The sequence below is a fragment of the Lepidochelys olivacea genome (assembly GCF_965140295.1).
Source record: "Lepidochelys olivacea isolate rLepOli2 genome assembly, chromosome: 1".
Taxonomy (NCBI): Eukaryota; Metazoa; Chordata; order Testudines; family Cheloniidae; genus Lepidochelys; species Lepidochelys olivacea.
The window spans coordinates 336,316,115-336,336,261 of NC_140411.1; the positions used below are offsets into that span (position 1 = coordinate 336,316,115).

Sequence of the window (20,147 nt, forward strand, 5' to 3'; positions counted from 1 at the left end):
CAACACTTTACATTATAAAATCCTTGTTCTGGTTGCTTATAACTTAGTCAGATTAACTGCTTGGGCTGAAATTTTCCATGTCAGGTGTTCTATCTCAGGTTCAATTTTTTTTGGAAAATTTCAGCCAGTTTGGCAGTTTCCAAGAATGAGGCTAGAGAAAAATATATTATTCTGCCCATTTAAAAAATTCTTGAACTTTTAGGGTCTTGAATCAGGGGTGTATAATAAAGGAGATTGGTGGACCCCTGCCTCATTTGATTCAGAAGTTGGAAGATGTGCAGTGAATGAGGAAGGGGATTGCAGGAAGAGAAAGGATGGTCTTGTGGTTAAGGTAGTTGAATACTGTGCTGGAGAATTTGATTCTGTCCCTTCCTATGCCACAGAGTTTCTGTGTGATGCCAGGCAAGTCATTTAAACCAGACTTTTCACTGGTAGTCACTAATTTTCTGTTCCTCAGTTTCTGGATGCTCAACTTGATACCTTGGGGTCTGCTTTGCAGATGTGCTGAGCTCTCATCTGCAGTGAAGCCAATGGGAGTAGCACTCTGAACATTATCCTGGGAGAATTCTGCACCAAACAATTTAAAATTCTGCACACAATATTTTATAATTCTGCATATTTTATTTGTCAAAATAACACAATATAATCACTCCAGTTTCAATTATTTTGGTAATTTATTTCAAAGTACCTGTCAACAAGTATGTCAACAACACAGACAACAGCAAAAATGATTCCCCCAGGAGTACAGTTAAAGAAACCCCTACAACAACCCAGTTCCGGTTGGAGGATGCTGGAGGTGGCTGTGTGGGGCCCCCAGAGCTCTGGCACCTGCACTCCCATTTCCTAATTTTTGAATACTTGACTTTGCTAACTTTTCCTAACTTTTGAATACTTGATTTAGCAACCTTAATGGTGTTCTTAGCATCTTTTTTTGTGAGTGTAATAGATAAATATGAAAACAAGGAACATGCTCCAAAGAGCTTATGGTTTAAGTAGACAACAAACAAAAGGGGATGGAATACAAAGAACAGCACATGATTCTCACACATGCTATCTCTCATTATTGTCTCTTTTGTTAAAATTTTCTAGAAGGGAGGAATAGGGGTTTTAGCCCTTGTTACTGAAGAAGTGTCTTTGCAGAATGCCTCTCTGTGAGGGCTCAGACAAGGTTGTGAAAAGACTCTCTGGGGATGGAGGAAGGGATGGAGAGAGGTGAAGTGGATTTTCATCTGGACTTCTCTGGATTTGTACCTTTTCAAACTCATCAGAGAAAGTTATTCTTGCCTCGTCTTCCAACAACAATGTCCCATTCTGACACCCTCTGCCAAGTGATAGCAGATGTCCAGGCCTTGCAGGCCAGCCTCTCAGTGGAGAAGAAATCAGCCAAACAGAGTCTGGTTATATTATAAGTGTAATTTGCTTTATTTATACATTTGCACCAATACTGGAATAAAGATTGTCAAGCAACATCCAGGGCAATCTTCCTCCAGGAATCTTTGGCCAGCACCAATGCCCTGTTCCCAAGAGCAACCCTGTTCCCATGCATCCGATGAAGTGAGCTGTAGCTCACGAAAGCTTATGCTCAAATAAATTGGTTAGTCTCTAAGGTGCCACAAGTACTCCTTTTCTTTTTGCGAATACAGACTAACACGGCTGTTACTCTGAAACCTGTTTCCAAGAGCAGCTTCAAGAATTTACTCCAATCAGAGGCCAAGGCAAGAGAGTGTACTCTCCTGATGGTCGCACGGCTACCTATACACAGAACATTGTATACTAACTACAAAACTAACAACACAGCATATTTTCCTGAAGAGTGAACATTTACTTACAGGCTAAGAAAAAGGTGGTGTGTAAGAGCGCTACCTTGTGATACCTGCCAGAACATAATATTTTAGCTTGAGCTCTAGGGACTATGCTCTCCAGGGGCTTGATCCATTGTTCAATGAAATTTGTAGAATCCCATTGCTTTCAGTTGGCTTTGTATCAGGCCACTGAGCCTCTTGGGGATGAGTAGTAAAGCAGATGCAGACTTCCTCAACTATGACTCTTCCTACCAGATTTCTTTTTCAACTTGTCAGCATCTGTATCTCACGATTGTATTCTTGAATATACATCTGCAGAAACAACAGTTAGCAGCAAATTTGTAATGATCATTTTAAGGCTAAAAGATGATGTATCTAAAAGGAGCATTTGTTGTTGTTTTTTCCATAGGGGTTTGGGTCATGCTTTAATTCTAAATTGAAATATTTAAAGTCTAGTTCCTCTGTGGGTTTATGGCTGGATGCCACTGTGATAGGCATGTTAGCTATGGTTAAGACAGACTGAAAGATAGATTAGCATATTTTTTTAAAAAATATAGAACGATGTATATACACTCATTGACAGTGCAGGAGCCTTAGTGCTCATTGGTATCAAGAATATGCAGGTGACAATATCCACTCTGGAGGAGCTTGCAGTTGTTGGATGCATGGGTAGATAATATATTAAGAGGGAGATTTTCAAAAGCACAGAGGATAGTTAGGTGGCTTACTCTGATTTACGTTCTGGAAATCTCTCCATTAGCATCCTTATTCATTATTTTAGCTGAACTATTTGCAGATGTTTTGGAAACAACTACATTGCTAACTTGTGTCCTTAAAAAATTAGACATAAACTGATGTCTACGTAAAGTCAAAGAGTCATTTTCCCAGCTATTTTAGAAGTCTGGTGCATTCTGCCACAGGATACCACAGTAGTATTTTATAACTTCTTTGCCACAGATATTGTTTAGTCATTAAATATTATACTACAAAGAAGGCTAAAGCACAAAGGCTTCATCATTGCTCGACATTGTCTTGTGCTATAGCTGGCCCAATGTCCCCAGTCCTATTAGGTAATAAAGTGGATTCTCGGAGGTTTTGAGCTAGCTCAACTTTGGGACAGATCCTCATCTGGGGTAAATCAAAACAGCTCCATTAAAGTCAGTGGAGCTACCAATTTATATTAGCTGAAGATCTGGCCCTTTGCATTCAATTGGAGGTGTTCAATACCAATCAGAGTTCCTTTACTTGGAAAACACTGAATCGGTGTCCTGTTCAATTTTAGGTCATATGAAACTTTTTTCTTTTGAAAGTCTTCAAGAGTACCATTTAATCACAATGTGTTAGTCGTGTGTGACCATCAAGAAGAAACATGAGTTCTCCCTTACCTTTCAGCAGGTGCTGTCTACAGCTTTCCAGATTCTCACAGATGTTTCTCATCTGTCAATGATGAAGCAAGGTACCTTAGGTCAGTGTGGGCATTTTTGAAACTTGAGATGTTGACCAACACACAAATATTGCACGCCAAAAATATGCTTTTGAAGAGAAATTTGTACCATAACTAATGGCACCATTGTGAATGAATAGGATTGTTGGCTCTAGAAAAGTAAAAAGAGGTGTCCCCTACATTGAGAGTTGGTCAGGAATTATTTTACAAAATGCTAATTTTCTTGGAAATGGACAATTCATCAAAACTGAACCTTTTCATGCAAATGTATTGTTTTTGACAAATACTGAATTGGAAACTTTTCTTAGTTCCAGGATGGAAGAAAGAGAGAGACAGAAAGAGTCACCCCAGGATGGTCAATAGCCTAGTAGTTAGGGCACATATCTGAGAGGTGGAAGAGCCAAGTTCTATAGGCCTCTAGGTAGTATATACCCAATAGAGACACTCAGGCAGGTCAGGAAACAGAGCTTGCTTAAATACCTTTAAGGATTTGGGCCTAGGAGTCTCTCCATCGATTTCCATGGGCTTTGAATCAGGCCTATATTGATTTCATGGTCCTTCAGCCTGCATGTCAGAGGAGAGCATTTTCTAAGGACTTCTGTTGTGATAGATTCCACAGGTGGAAGATATGCATTTGATCTCTGTCTAAATATGCAAGGAGTAGCTTTCATAGAAGAAATTATCTCACTGGTATACCACAGGGGCCTCCAAGAATATAAACCATTCATTTCTTCTGCTGCCTCATATAAATATCTGTTGAACCTCATTGCTGATTCTAAAGCAGGATTGTCTGGATGCAATACACAAATTACATTATTGCACAAAAATTGCCAGAGATACTCTAATTTGAAGCGTTGTAGTTAGCTGTATGGGCTCTTTCTCCATTAATTTTAATTAACAAAATATTCCTCAATTCAGGAAACTACTTTCAAAGCAGTGTTTTCATTTTCTTGGTTGTCATTGAGGAGCATGTTTCAGACATGGGAAAAATAAGGTCAGGTCATACAGTGAAGAGGCTGAAATGAAGAAGGGGGAGCTGGTACCATCCAACATGGATTCAATGCCAGATCCTTGATATCTGCTGAAAAGCTGCCTTAACAAACCAAGTGGGGATTCCCCTTGCAAAAGGGAGTTCCCAGTTTGTGCAGAGCCAGCATAACCTGTTCTACACCACCTCTATTTTATCCCCCCATGGCACAGAGGGAGGGAGGCAGCATGGCTGGAGTGCACTGCACTTTGGCTGTGCCAAGTGGTTTAACAGCCCTTAGGGGGCCATTACAAGACAGCACAGTTCAGATCAGCTCTGAGGCTGCTCTAACATGTACTTGGGGCCAAACCATTCTAATGTCACTTTTGCCCCCTCTTCACCATTTTCTCAAGGTGTGTTGAATAGAGATGTGGTGTACCTGAGATCTAGGGCATGGCATTTAGGTGCCATAGTTTCCCAACTTCATTGACATTTTTTGTAGGATATTATTGTTTAGATGGAACAGCTCTCATCCCATCCACATTCTGGAATGATAGAGCAATGAAAATACAGAACATGACAGCGATAGCATATTTAGTGCTTACTTTCCATGTTTGACTTTAACTGTTGATTAGGAACCTTTTGTACTAGAGTGAATTACAATTACACCAGTGTAGAGAAGAAAAAGAAGGGCAGGACCAGAAAAAGCAGGTTTGGTTAGTATGTCTTGAAGTGCACTGAAAGTTTTGATATAGGGCGTTGCACACCATAAAAAACTCACTCTGAACTGAAAACAGTATTGCGGGTTGTGTGAGTTGTACACTGATGACTATAATCTCTTGGGACAGGAAGCAATGTTTGTACAGCACCTACCACATTGTGGGTACAACTGGAAACATTTGATAAATAACAGTAACAAGTTAAGAGTCAGATCATATTTGAGAAATACCGAGTAAATGAGAAGTATCCGACATCCCAGAAAGACAGAGTTTGATTTCAATCTGACTGATGTAACTCCATTGACTTCTTTCAGAGTAGCTTCATAAACAGACTCCAAGGAGAAACTGCTGAGCTTGAATTAATATGCAAACTAGATACCATTAACTTGGGTTTGAATAGAGACTGGGAGTGGCTGGGTCATTACACATCTTGAATCTATTTCCTTAAGCTAAGTATCCTCACACCTTCTTGTCAACTGTCTAAATGGGCCATCTTGATTATCACTACAAAAGCTTTTTTTCTCCTGCTGATAATAGCTCATATTAACTAATTAGCCTCTCACAGTTTGTATGGTAAATTCCAACTTATCTGTATGTGTGTATATATATATCTTACTATATGTTCCATTCTGTGCATCCGATGAAGTGAGCTGTAGCTCACAAAAGCTTATAGTCTAATAAATTTGTTAGTCTCTAAGGTGCTACAAGTCCTCCTTTTCTTTTTCCTTTGTCTTCTGTTACTCTTGTTTTTCATGGGTGTAACTGGGAGTAGAATTGGGTCCCATCACATGTGTGATTTGGCACTACAGTCTACGCAGGGGAAGTCTGCAATTGAAAAAGTAACGCTTTTTATCTACTGTGATCAAAGTGTGTTAGCAGAGTTGTGTGGGAAAGTTTTCATGTCACCTGCCCAGACTTTTTTTTTTTTTACACTCCAACCACTGCTTTCAGTCTCTCATTGAAATTAATTCAAATCGCCCCCTGTGGATTAGAGGCAACAGGGGCTATCAAGAGACTGGAGAAGATGTAAATCTCAGCTAAGCTTTAATTATACTTTATTCTAATTTGAAAGGACACTTTCTCAAAGTGCTGGGTATGTGATCAGAGAGTAGGGTGGATCCAATTGCATAAAAACCTGATTTAGGGGAAAGACTGTTGATTGCTAGGTCTTGAATTGGCAGTATCAGGTCAGTGGTTTGCACCCTCATAAGGAAACCTGGACAGAGTCCATCTAACTAGCTCCTTTTTACAATATAATGATTTGCCAACAAGCAGAATAACTGGTGGCTACTTTCATTTTATGAATCACAGAGCTCTTAAGGGTGTTGGACAGATAGACACAAGTTTTCATGCATAGCTTTCCGTCATGAAAATATTGTCTTCCTTGAAAGAAGTCAACAGTAACAAGACAAATATATTTTCCATTAAAACTCTATTCCTGATGTTGTAAAAAATCTAAAGTGGTTTTATTTTTCAACTCTGAGGATATGATTGAGTTTCTAGTAATGATTCTAAATCTTTGTCCCAATTCTGTATATTAATTAGCCCACCCTGCATTAGATATTAAATATTTTCTTTGCATTTTTATATTGCCAGCTCAGTACCTAAACTCCATTTAAAATTGTAACAAAAAGAGGGACTTGTTGCATTTGCGGAATAATATTTGCCTTTTAAAATAAACTGAATTAAAGCTACTTTAATTCTGAATGTCTGTCTACACAGAGGTTTAATGCATTTTAACTAATCCACTTTAAATTCACACCTTTAGTTAATTTGGTTTAATTTTCCTGAGTCTCCTGGTATAGAGAAGCCCTAAGTCCTATATTCAAATGTGACTTTGGAATTTAGGAACCTAAATCCCATTTTCAGAATAGATTTAGGCACTTAGGAACAAAGGGCTCACTGAAAGACAGTGGTACTTAGGTTCCTAAGTTCCAAAGTCACATTTGAAAATAGGACTCCAGGGGGAAGTAAATTACTGTACGGCAGTCTTTCATCTTAGTTTCCCCTTTGCACCTCACTAACTCTGGGGTTGGCCTTATTCCCTGTCACTCCCCTATGTGACTGAGCCACACAAAGGCACAGTCTATTGCTAGCAATACAACATTAAGCTTTTTGTCTAGTATGTGTAAACACTTTCACTGCATACAAGTTCTAAACATGACTATGGAGACTCCCTGGCTATGTTAATTAAATCAATTTGTGAATGCTAATGTTAGATGTTGAAAGCCTGGATATGCCTCAGTTGCATGACGTTTCATGAGATTGAAATGGCACTGTTTATAGATAATGTGATCTCCCCAGTGGACACTGTCTACACTTTCATTTCTTGATAACTTGTACCTTTTCCCCTCGTTGAAGACTGACTTTCATAGCAATATCACTTATGGGGCTTGAGCATTAATAAAGTTCCCTGTCAGGGCTTGATAAACTGCCTTCCCTGATAAGTGGGTTTGATTGCATTTTTTGGTGGAGGTTTCCAGAATAAGGCAAGGGGTTAATTTCTGGGGGGAAGGGGCTCTTTTTAATAGCTATTAATTTTTTAACTAATTCCTGATAGGTTTTTTATTGCCAGAATCTGCAAATAGTAAGACCAGAACTAAGTTTTAAATTGATGTTCCAACCTATTCATGATGACGACAGCACCTCCTTTGTCAGCCTTTTTGATTATGATGTCAGAGTTGTTTCTGAGGCTGTGGATGACATTGTGTTCTGCATGGCTGAGGTTATGGGGCAAGTGATGGTGCTTTTCCACAATTTCAGCCTGTGCATGTCGGCGGAAGCACTCTATGTAGAAGTCCAGTCTGTTGTTTTGACCTTCAGGAGGAGTCCACCTAGAATCCTGGATTTATCTCTCTGGTCACCAATCTCTCTGGTCACTCGATTACAGACCTAAAGGTCGCAATATTACAACAAAAAGACTTCAAAAACAGACTCCAACGAGAGACTGCTGAATTGGAATTAATTGCAAACTGGATACAATTAACTTAGGCTTGAATAGAGACTGGGAGTGGATGTGTCATTACACAAAGTAAAAGTATTTCCCCATGTTTATTTCCCCCCCCCCCTCCAACCCCCCACCCCACCCCACCTCCCGCTCCTCAGACGTTCCTGTTAACTGCTGGCAATGGCCCACCTTGATTATCAATACAAAAGGTTTTCTCCCCCTGCCTTCCCCCCCTCCGCTCTCCTGCTGGTAATAGCTCATCTTAAGTGATCACTCTCCTTACAGTGTGTATGATAACATCCATTTTTTCATGTTCTGTGTATATATAAATCTCATCACTGTATTTTCCACTGAATGCGTCTGATGAAGTGAGCTGTAGCTCATGAAAGCTTATGCTCAAATAAATTGGTTAGTCTCCAAGGTGCCACTAGTACTCCTTTTCTTTTTGCGAATACAGACTAACACGTCTGCTACTCTGAATCCTTCAAAGAAGAAATTTATGTAGTCTGACTATTACTCCTTTGGGGACACTGAAGAATCCTTAATCTCCACTTTGCATGCAGAGTTTGAGGGCTGGTAGGGAAGTGCATATATTCTAATTTTCCTAAATGCTCTTTAATCATCAAAAATATGTAGTTTAAAGAATTCCATTGTCTCAGTTTCTGTAACAGGACTTAGAGTTTCAAAGATATACAAAACCCATAGTAAAATATATAGTGGACTTGCCAAGTCTAACTGATAATAGTTACATATACATGAACTATATCTTAAAAAGCATCATGTTTAGTTCAAAGGTTAATAATGTTCATGTTGTTATAAGGTAATGATTGCCCAATAGGGATAATCTGGATTCATTTCAGAGACCAAATAGACACATAATAAAAGAAAACAGGTTGGTTTTAAAAATTTAAATGTTTTATGTCTTTAAAATATCATGTGACTCCTTCAATTATTAAGACAGAGAACACTTCCAGAACTGCTATACAACTGCATACTAGTGGGCCAAACTCTACTCTCAATTTCACAGTGTAAAAACATACATAGAAATTCTATGGTATATTGAAGTCTACAGTATATTGTGTTACTCCATGCTCATAAAAAGAAAAGGAGTACTTGTGGCACCTTAGAGACTAACCAATTTATTTGAGCATGAGCTTTCGTGAGCTACAGCTCACTTCATCGGATGCATAGCAATGTAACTGAAACTAAAACTTGGACCAGCATCCCTAATGACAGAATGTCTGTTTTTAGTCAAGGTATACTTGCGGCATTGAAATCTTTTTTGCTAGAATATGATGGGTGTTTCATTTAGAATATTTGCCTTAAAACACAAATCCAAGAAAGGTCATATATTGTGTCTTTGGACATCCAGATTTTTAATTGATACAATTTTAATAAAAATGTTATTCCTTTACTTTTCATCTCTGAAAACCAAATGGTTTATATCAGTGCAAAGCTAAGCAAATGTTGTTTGGGATTTTTTCCAGTAGAGGTCAATGGAAGTCAGTGACTGGCGACTGTTATGATAAGGTAATAGAAAAGGATGAAAGCTAGGATTGATTGAACAGCTGTGAAAGAGATGCTGGTCCAATTGTATTTAGATTACTGATAAGGTAATTCCCCCAATGATTTGTTACATTCAAATTATAATAACAGAGAATTGCCATCAACAAGGCATAAAATGCAGTTTCAGACTTATCTAACTCATAATGTAGGAGGAAGCAAAGTTACTGATTGCAAAAGTTTTTTTGGTTTTAGAGTAACAAAAATGGATATGGCCTTCATAACACTGATAAAGATCATATGCTTGTATAAATTTGGCTTGTGTTACATCTGGAATAAAAAATTATCACTTGGTGATATTCCCAGTTAGAGTCATCATTGTGTAACCATTTACCCATAGAAGTTACCATTTTTCTTTCCTTTTTTCTGCTGAGCTTATCTTGAAAGTGAAGGGTAATTGTTAAAGTCCAATATATATGCCGTAAGACAAATGCTGCTACAAGCCTCACTAATACCTTCATTATTTACAAAGCATTCATGTCCAAAATCTAATCAGAATTCTGAGATTTTTTTTAATGGACATTGGAATAAGTGATGCAAAATTAATTCATTTGAAGAAAACCTCAACACAGAGTCCTGCTGTGAGGAAGCTGTGATGGATAGTGATGGTTTGAATTACATCACAACAAAAGATTTCCCTTAGCTGTTCTGATAATTAATTTGTTTTCTAATGGGGCATTTCTTATAGGGGATTATTGCACTCCCTTATAATATATTCTCTTCACTGAAGGCCAGATCCTGCTACCTTTTGTCAGACTAGTACTTAAGTTAGAAGGGGCTACTCACCAGGACTAAGGGTGGCAGAATCATACCATGGGACGGTATTCATCTAGGCAATCCAGTACAATTAATTAACATTGAAATTGTCGATCTGCTTCTCAGAACAAAATAAAGGACACTGACCATGTTTGGGTCTCGGCTGAGATGCAACTTCTAGACATGTAGATGAAGCAGCTTGGTGTAGGGACAGTGAGTCACGATTCCTTGTCTGGTTTCTCACTTGTTTCAAATAGGAGAATTAAGTCACTGGATCCTTGTGCTGGATGCAGTTTACCTCCTTTACCAGCTAAACTCTGCTGTTCGGTGTATTATGAGGGGCTCTGCTCACTGTCTGCAAGTCTCTGCCCTCTTCTCACCCATTGTTTATTGGCAGGGTGTAGTGGCCCCATAGTGCCTGCAGTGTCCTCTGCAGATGGGCAGCGAAGTGTGGAAAGCCCTACAACACTTCCTCCATCCCCTGAACAGAAGTTGGGGTGAGGAGAGCTTATACCTTTTCTCCCCTGCACAGCCTCCTTTAAGCAAATGGTCAGACATACAGTGATGTCTGACTTAGAGCTATTTCAAGAAGTATGGAACAAGAAAGATATGCATCAGTTAGAGCAAGATATGTATTTGCACATAGTGAGCAAGTGCTCACTTAATGTACTGTGGCTGACAAAAGCCTGGTGATACAAGAAGGAAATATTCTAGCAAGATGTTGTGGGAAGCATCATTAACATTTCAGAAAAATCCCCTTATGATGGCTATGATACTACTTGTTGATTCATCTTTTATCTATCGCTAGGAGATGCACAATGAGATAATATCACTTGAGGCAAAGCAACGGAGGTGGGGAAATTTCTGAAAGCAACAACCCACTCATTTGGTTAGTAAGCAAGTTCTGACATGCGATTCTGAATTTATAATGCATCTGTACAGTCACTAGTAATGGGCTTGGGCCAGCTCCAGTTCCCATTGCAGACAAGGGGAGTCTTTCCAACATCTTCTATAGAAATTGGATAGGGCCCTGGATTGTAAACAGTAGAAAACACAGGAAGATACTTTATTGTAAAGACTTTAAAAAGAATGTTGGGCTAAATCTTACATTTTTGTTCAGAGTTCCACTAACTCCAAAAAGAGTTTGCCTGAATTAGGACTGAGTAAATGCTAATTCCAAAAGGCCGAGTCTCTTTTCTGTTACACGTTCTTCTCTGCAAACTCTACTAAAGCCAGTAAAATTAAACTAGCATAAAGTTAGCATAACAGAGTAGATTATCAAGCCTTGGGTAAGCACCCCAGGGTTTCACTCACTGTATTCATATTAGTTACATTTATGATTGTCTACTTCATTCTCAAATGAAAGAAAGTGTAGTAAAAATAAAGCAGGCTTGCATGCCTTGTGCATGCAAAACTTCTACTGACTTCACGGGGAAGGATCTGATCCTTAATCTCTGTATGTATGACTGGACTGAAATTCCATTAGGAAATAAAATAAACATATATTGAAAGGGGTATTTGGGAGTGGTTCTACCAAGGTGCTTTGACAAACCCAGCATTCAGATTCAAGTGAAAGACACATTGGATCAGGGGTCAAAGTAATATGAAACACTTATCGATACGGGGGCCTGGCTCCGGGCCCCTGGAAGGGATTGAGCCTCAGGCAGAAGAGGTGGGGCTGGGGTCAGCCTCCCACAGCCAGCCCATCAGCGTTGCCTGGCCTGCGCTGCCAGGGGCTCCGGCAGCGATTTAAAAGTGCCCGGGGCTCTGGCCACTGCTGCGGTAGTGGCGGCCGGGAGCCCCAAGTCCTTTTAAATCACTGGTCCCAGGGCAACTGCCCCTTTTGCCACCCCTGTCAGCGGCCCCGGGGGGGGCAAAAGGGGCAATGACATTAAAGCGCTGTCATGGCAGCACTTTAACGTCAGCTGCGTATAGGCCAGTACCGGCTTTTTACCGGTACGCTGTCCCATCCCGGCGTACTTTCACCCCTGGATTGGATCAACAAAAACATCAATCCATTAAAAATGTTTTATGGAATCTAAAGCAGAAAGATTAAACCAAATGCAAATATTTAGGGATTGGAAATGTTAGAAAGAGCAAATAAAATAAGAGGAGAGACCATACCATGGACTACAGCCTTAAAGGGGATTGCAGTGGTGGAGTTGAGAGCAGAATTTGGCCTGCAATCTCTTGAACAATTCAAACTCCATGTGGCTTCAGTGAGAGGAAAAAGTGAAAACTCATCAGAATTAGAAACTTTTACAACACACGGTGCATATCCAAGTATTAGCTTTGGTCATCTGCATCAATCCTGTTGAAGGTCAGTTGGGAATAGCAGCACCAAAAGTGATAAAGTCTTTATTACATTTGAAGTATTTCCATCCACTATAAATCTACCTTTTATAGATGATATTAAGGTCACAGCACAGTGATTATAGCTTTACAGAGAAATGATCAAAATGACAGGAATGAGTACAAGCTGAAGACATATAAAATGGAAATAAGAAAATGGTCTCCAAGCAATTACTCAAGAAAGGAAATTTGGCAAGCTACAGCACCTCGTGAAGTACTGTTACCATGTTTTCAATAAAATAATTGGAGAAAGGATAGAGGAAGTCAACCAATGATTACAAGAACAGGTAACTATTATGTGTTTTCATAGGTCATGCGCAAAGCAGGCTTCCACCCTTCAATATGAAAAAAATAATTAATTAAGGTCTTGCATTGTAGACATCAGTATTAATTACACTGAGTTTGTGAAGGCATTCATCATGTAGCCCCTGTCATTTTAATTCAACCTTTGTTGTAAATATGGGTTTATTTTAAAGCTGATCAACACAGTACCTAGCCCGTATGACAAGTTGACAGTGAAAAGAATTGATCGGCATCATCGCTCTTCCAGGAATGTATCCTTTCATTGCTACTTCTGTCATAATCTCTTCTGTGGCTACTGGCTGAATACTAAAAAAAACTGTTGGATGAAAGGCACTTGGAAACTAATTAATTTGAGGAGGTAGAATAGTTAATTTGTATTGATTGAGCAAGTGCCATTGCTCTGCTCTTCAGCAGCCCTTTACAGAATATCATAGGAGGCAGTGCCTGGTTATATTCTTTGCCAAAGTAATAATGCAACGCCTGAAAAACAAGCAGTGTGACTTCGGAGAATATTTAGCCTCTCTGTCTCTGTCTGAACCCCACCCTACTAGAAATCGGTAGTGAGGGAGAATCATTGACACTTGAACTTTGTTTCATGTCCTCAGACTCAGTTGTCAGTTCCTAGTGAATAGAAGGCTGTTTCTGATTTCACATCAGGTTTTGCAATATTATGGCTCCAATATTGTGAGTTCTGATTTACAATGGCATAAACATGATTAGAATCAAGCCCTAGGAACCTGATTCAATGCCAGCTAAAGTCAATGGGATACTTTGATGGGCATTGGATTGGACCCAAGGGGTGAAATCCTAGCTCTATTGAAGTCAGTTGGAAGATTGCCACTGGAGGGAAAATTTCACTGTAGGTGGTATCACATTTAATACCTTTATCTGTTCTGCAAAGAAGCCAGCAATTGAATGGGCAGGAAAAATGAACTATCTATTGGGGGGAGGGATAGCTCAGTGGTTTGAGCGTTGGCCTGCTAAACCCAGGGTTGTAAGTTCAATCCTTGAGGGGGCCATTTAGGGAACTGGGGCAAAAATTGGGGATTGGTCCTGCTTTGAGCAGGGGTTTGGGCTAGATGACCTCCTGAGGTCCCTTCCAACCCTGTTATTCTATGATCTCTGCATGCCCTTTCAGCTCAAAATAGACTCACATTTGCAGAGCAGTGTTAAAGAAGATGTAATTGCTCTTGACTATGCTGTACCTCTTCTTCGTAATGAGAACTTCAGATAACAGTGCTATAACTTGACACCGTCAGCAGACATTAAATTAGAAAACAAAATAATGCACAAAGCAGAAACAATAGATGTGAAATAATTAGAACTAAGTGGTAACCCCATCATTTCAGTTCTCTACCAAGCAGAGATGGTGGATGATGGATTCTCATCTCATTTATACTTGGTTCACATTTGTGTAACTCCATGGAATTCAATGGCATTACTCCTGATTACACCAGAGTAACCAAGAGCAGACTCATACCCTTGGGAATTTAAACTGAAAAAGTGTGTAAGAGAAAAAGTATAAAGGCTTTTGACAGCTATATTATGTGGAGAATTATCAGATAAAAATAACATCAATGCATTTCTAACCAGGAGAGTCCTAAGACAAGTTAAGCTATCAATCATTTGTATCACTCACCATTCAGTAAAGAGATTCAACATCTGAATCAGTCATTACAGTGTAAAGGAGAATTAATAAAGTTTCAAACAAAATAAAGATAAATGAACAGGAGGACAATGCAATTGAATTTTAAAACTTGACAAGAATCCAGAATTATTTCATCAGGCCGATATGGGAACATTTAGTTTCTTCTTGTTGTGCAAAAAATTTGAGAAGTTAAGTCTTAGGTAGAATGATTTTTAAAGTGTAACATCATATAATATACTTTTATGTATCATCTTTCCTTCAGAAGGAACCTAGAGGACAGCAAAAAGTATGGTGCACATCCTGAGTTCCTTATTAATTTTTGGCTCAGTCCCTATTCATGCAAGCTCCTCTTCATACCAATGAGAGTTTGCCTGAATAAGAACAGTGAATATTGAGCAAAATCTAAGGAAGACTTTAGGGTTTGCCTCAATGCATATTGTATTACACCTTCTTAATTTTGTTTTTAGTTCTCCTGGGATATGTACATATATTACTTCTTTTCACTACACAGAAATTAGGCAGGAATCTATTTTCAAATGTACTTTGTTCAGCTCATTATAAAGTTTATTCCTTTTGTTTTTTTTAAAAAAATATTTTGCTTACAGATTACTACAAAAATGGGTGCTGCTCCAATCCTGCAAAGCTATAAAAACTGGCGTCGTATCAAACCAAAAACATACACCTCAATTGGTCCATGTTTTAGATCAATGTATTTGTTTGTTTCATAGACTATAGGAAGAAAGAGAAGTATGGTGCATATTTTTCGTAAAATGGTTTTGCCTTGGATTATGTGAGCATATTGATAGATACAGGGACAGGTAACATCTAGCCTTCAATCACATGGCACAGCATAGTCTGCCTATGCATTACATGTGCCATCTTGTCCAGGCAAGGTATGATGAATCAAGGCAGATAGGTGCACTATGAGGCAGGGTCTGAACATCGTAGCTTCATTGAAAGTCATTCTGGGTAGCATGTTCTGGAGACACCAAACAGATTAGCTGTCTGGAGGCCTGGGCATGCCCGCTAGCCAGCACACCCCTCGGTGTGGAAGTCAACATACCCTCCACTCCCTTTCCCAACTGTCATCTTGGGCCGTGAACCAGCATGTGAGGAGTACCTCTGGATTCAGTGGAACTCCTCATATGCTTTAAGTTGTGTGTTTGCTTCAGTGCTTTCTAGATTCAGGGCCTACAGCACTAGACTGGAATTCTGCCCAGCTGTTATGGAAGATGTCCCCCATGTTTCTGGGCCCCTGCCGGCATGTGCACAGCCCGGAGCAGAATTTGGCCCATAGTATTAAAATTATTTTCAGTATGAATTGCTAGTGTAGACATGTCTTGAAATGACTGAGTAAAAGGTTTGGATCCCAAATATGGGTAGAAAGAGAGAGAAATGAAGGAAAGGTATGTTTACAAAACCTAATATAAATGCAGTCTGAGTGTTTTAATGCAAATTATTTTTACAACAACTTTCATGAAAGTCTGTGTTTATATCTGGGAGTAGCTGAGATGGTTCTGTGAACACTTGGACTGAAGAAGGAACTCACTCTTGGTTAAACACAACAGCTGTGTGGAAGTGAGTGAGAACTGGAAAATGAAAGTTGCTATAAACATAAGTGAAACTGACCCATATAATTTTATTATTCTGATTGCTGAGTATAATGCAGTAAGCATGCTAGCTTGTAAATGGCAAAAAGTTAATTGGCTTTTTTTTCAAATTCTTCCTGTTTCAGCAATCGCAGATGTTATTAGTAATACAAGTAAGGACCTTGTTTAACATGTGGCTTTTATCTCAACAGCTTGTCATGTTTGTCTCCTTTTCCCCATATTTGAATGGCCTGTGTGAAATGGCTTATACATGCCCACAAACATTATAATAAGATGGAAGAGTTAGTCTCTGCATTTAATTTACCTCAGTTGGCCAGATTCATCCTCAGGTATATGCCTGCAACTCTCATTGACTGTAGAAGAACAAAATTTGGCCCACTCCTGGTTAGTTCCCTGGGGTAAAATTCCTCACACCCCACATAAGTTCTCAAAATAGAGTTTCAGTGGACCTTAAGTGGTGTTGTGGCCTTGTACTGAATTTCATTCATAGTTCAGCGCTTGTTTAACAGTGAGCTTAGGCTTTCATCCTCCAGTAACTTGCAAATATACTTACCTTTATGCACCTAACTGTTCCCATAAAGTCAATGGGGCTGCATATATGCTCAAAGTGAAGACTTTACAGGATCAGGACATTAGCCCGCGATCTTCATCAAATTAACAAAAAAAAATCTTTAACTTTATCTTGCAGAGATGTTGGAAACCAACAATGTAATCACTTTCAATGGACTAGCCAATAGCTCCAATTACCACACTTTCCTTTTGGATGAGGAACGGAGTAGACTATATGTTGGAGCAAAGGATCACATATTTTCTTTCAACCTGGTTAACATCAAGGAATATCAAAAGGTATCTTCAATCCTACTATCATTGTTTTTTAACAAAACCTGTGGTACAAATCTTGCTATGCAGAGGTATAATGTATAACTTGACAATAGACATAAACTACATTTAAATTGTCATGACAGCTTATGACAGCTAACCCTCCACCCACCCCCCAAAAAAGAAAATTGTTGCAGCTAAAAAGGGGGGAAATAATAGGACAAATTTGACCTGGTTGAAATGGTTACACCAGTTCTAAATGTGGACAAATATACACAAACAATGCAAGGGCTTGTCTACATGAACATTTAATGAGCAGCAAGCTGGGGTTTGAATGTACTAGCTTGATGTGCTATTTGTCCATGTAGCCCCTGCTGCAGCACCCCAACCGTTAGTGTACTTTAGTCTACTCGTATTTCAAAGCGGGGCAGATCAGGGGACACTAACAAACTGTTAGTACATGTCAGCAGGTTCCACGTGGACAGGTAATGCTCAGCAGGATAGTGCAGGGTACAGTCACATCCCAGCTTGCCATGAAAACACTTTTTGTGTAGACAAGCCACAAGTCACCAAGATAGGGAATATAGAATGTATGATTTTTAGCTACTCATTACAGAGAACATACGGTAAACCTCATTTTAATGTTCTGTAATTATTTGTGCCTGTCATGTGTTAGGAGCCTGGGCAGAATAGTTAAAGCTCTAGTATATTTTTTACAGAGGTATTACATAATTATTTTATATAACATATCACAACTATCCCAATTACAAAGGTTAATCTCTAGATCCTAACATGAAGCATAAAACTGTGGGATTTTACATGCTTCTATTGAAGCAATCAAGCTTTAAGGCTTTGTAAAGCCATGGTGCTAATATCTACACAGCTCCCTTTTTCTATGTGTATTCTTCTGGTCCAGGTCCACTATATCCACAGTAGCATAGTCCTTTTTAACATCTCATAATAAGGAAGAGTTGATTGAAAAGTAGTAAAACAGTAGCAGTAGCACCAGTAAATGAATGCACTTCACCTTAAGCCAGCTAGTCACCAAACAGTCCATATTTTTATGTTTACTGCTCAATAAAACGAAGATGACTATCACGACAGCTCTCACAAAAAGGTCACATTACCATTCACTTTTTTTTGAGAGTAGGGCCACTTCAGTGTTTGTGAGGGTGAGTGTTGATTTCTTTTCCTCAGCATGGAGTGTTTTAAAGAAGTGTGTTTCTGCTACTCATAAACCATAATAGATTGGATGCTAATAAAAGAGTGACAGATTTCTCTTTGCCCTTGATGGAGGACATTACTTTTGGTAAAAGTTGTAGACTTAAATTAAAAGCTGATGTACAGTTCAACTGTGCTTTTGAGTATGCTTCTGCTTGAGTCTAAAAATTTGTTTTATCTTTTCATTTATTCTAATGAGCTTTGCCAAAGAAGGTAAACACAGAGATGGAGGTTTGATTTGTTATGTTCAAGCCTTTAAAATCCCACAACTTTTATGGTGCATTTTAGATTCAACTTTTATGAAAGATATATTGCTTTAGCACTAGTGGATTTTCTTGGTATTTCTGACCTTTTGCCCATTTGCCTATTAGCTTCCTAAGATGATAGCAATAAATACTTTGTGTTCTGTATTCTGAAGGAAGACAGGCCATTCATTTGTATTCTCTAAGGGAAAAGATAAAAGGGAAACTGAGTATTTTCTTTTCTATTCTCTTTAGAGCAGCTATAAAAGAACCTGGCTATTTATTTGTATCCTCTGAGGGATTCATAGTTTAATGCACAAAACATCTGGAATAATTAAAAGAAAGGATGGTGCTTCCACAGTAGAAAACTGCTCTCTGACATTAAGTGAATTGTATCTTCTATTCTTCAGTCTTCAAACACTTCTAGAACAATGTGTGAAATAATAAACAAACATTATTATATAAAAGAAAGATGGCTCAAAACTGCAGATTCAAAGTGGGATTTGAACATTCCCAAAGATTTAGAGAATTTTTGGATCAGCCTAATATAAAGACCATGGTCCTGAAGAAATTTAGATCCAAATCAAAACTTTTCTAAAGTCTTAGCTGTCTTTGAATCTCAGGTTGTGGTTCAGGTTCATCTCTTATTATTATCAATTATCACATCATCCCACCAGTTTTTGAGCAGGCATTTCCACTGAGATCAGTGAGGATTTCTACCTAAGCACTGGAAGTAAGTTATGGCCTCAGCAAAATAGCACAAATAAGGCCAAATTAACCTTGTCATTACAGTGGTGCAAATTCACTGACTTTCACATCAAGTCAACATAATTGCAGCATTATCAGAGGAGAATTTGGCCTGCCCATATTAGAGATATGAAAAACTGGTTGAGATAATATAGGAGCCTTTCCCCCAAAACTTCAGTTGATCCTTTTGGGAGCTCTAAAAATTTGATTATTTTTTTTAACTTAGTAAATTTTCATTTTTACTTTCTCTGCACTGCTTAAGCCAGGAATAGAAGCAGGAAGAATCCTTTGAGAGACTGTGTTCTCATGAAATTTTCAGCCCAATTTTATAGATGTAAGAGGTTCAAATTCTGTTTGGATTATATTATATTATATTATATTATATTATATTATATTATATTATATTATATTATATTATATTACATTTTATATTTTATATTAAAGAAAATTCTGAATTTTAGGGTGTTGGTCGAGGTCCATCCTAGACCTCAAAACATCACTAACAATATGTTCTTAATTCTCTTTTGTCACCTGCAATCATCCTATTTTCCTAATACTTTCCCCTTTATAAATAAGATGTATTGAACACCAAGGTTATAATCCAGTCTTGTAGCCATTCATATTGCATTATCTGAAGTTACCAACTGGAATTGTAACCTGGCATTATGTGAAGATCATGTTTTATTCTATATGTAATTCCTAAAAGATTTTCAACAGACATGAATAATTGACTGAAATGGTCTCTGGGTTTTCTCTGTAGAAAGTGAGATACCTCTTTTACCGGAAGTAATACTACAGCAGGCTTAGGGAGTATTACTGGAAGAACTTTATAGATATTTGCAAAGACACTTATCGAACTCAGCAACAGCATTAGTGCTTGATGGAATGATAGCATCAAACTAACAGAGCCATTTTTATTCATTTAATTGAAGAGCAGGAAACAAAAGTGAATTACTATATTAACTGAATAGTCAAGAGTCCCATTTATGTTACAATATTCCCAAACC

General features: G+C 38.5%; 1 protein-coding gene across 2 annotated transcripts in view; it reads left to right on the forward strand.

The window, feature by feature from the left end:
• Positions 1-20,147, forward strand: part of SEMA3A (semaphorin 3A) — a 419,590-nt gene that overhangs the window by 257,249 nt on the left and 142,194 nt on the right. For both annotated transcript variants that reach the window (XM_084624857.1, XM_084624856.1), the window contains one exon: positions 16,800-16,957. In XM_084624857.1, the coding sequence (XP_084480983.1) occupies positions 16,800-16,957 (158 nt within the window). The remainder of the gene's footprint in view (positions 1-16,799; positions 16,958-20,147) is intronic.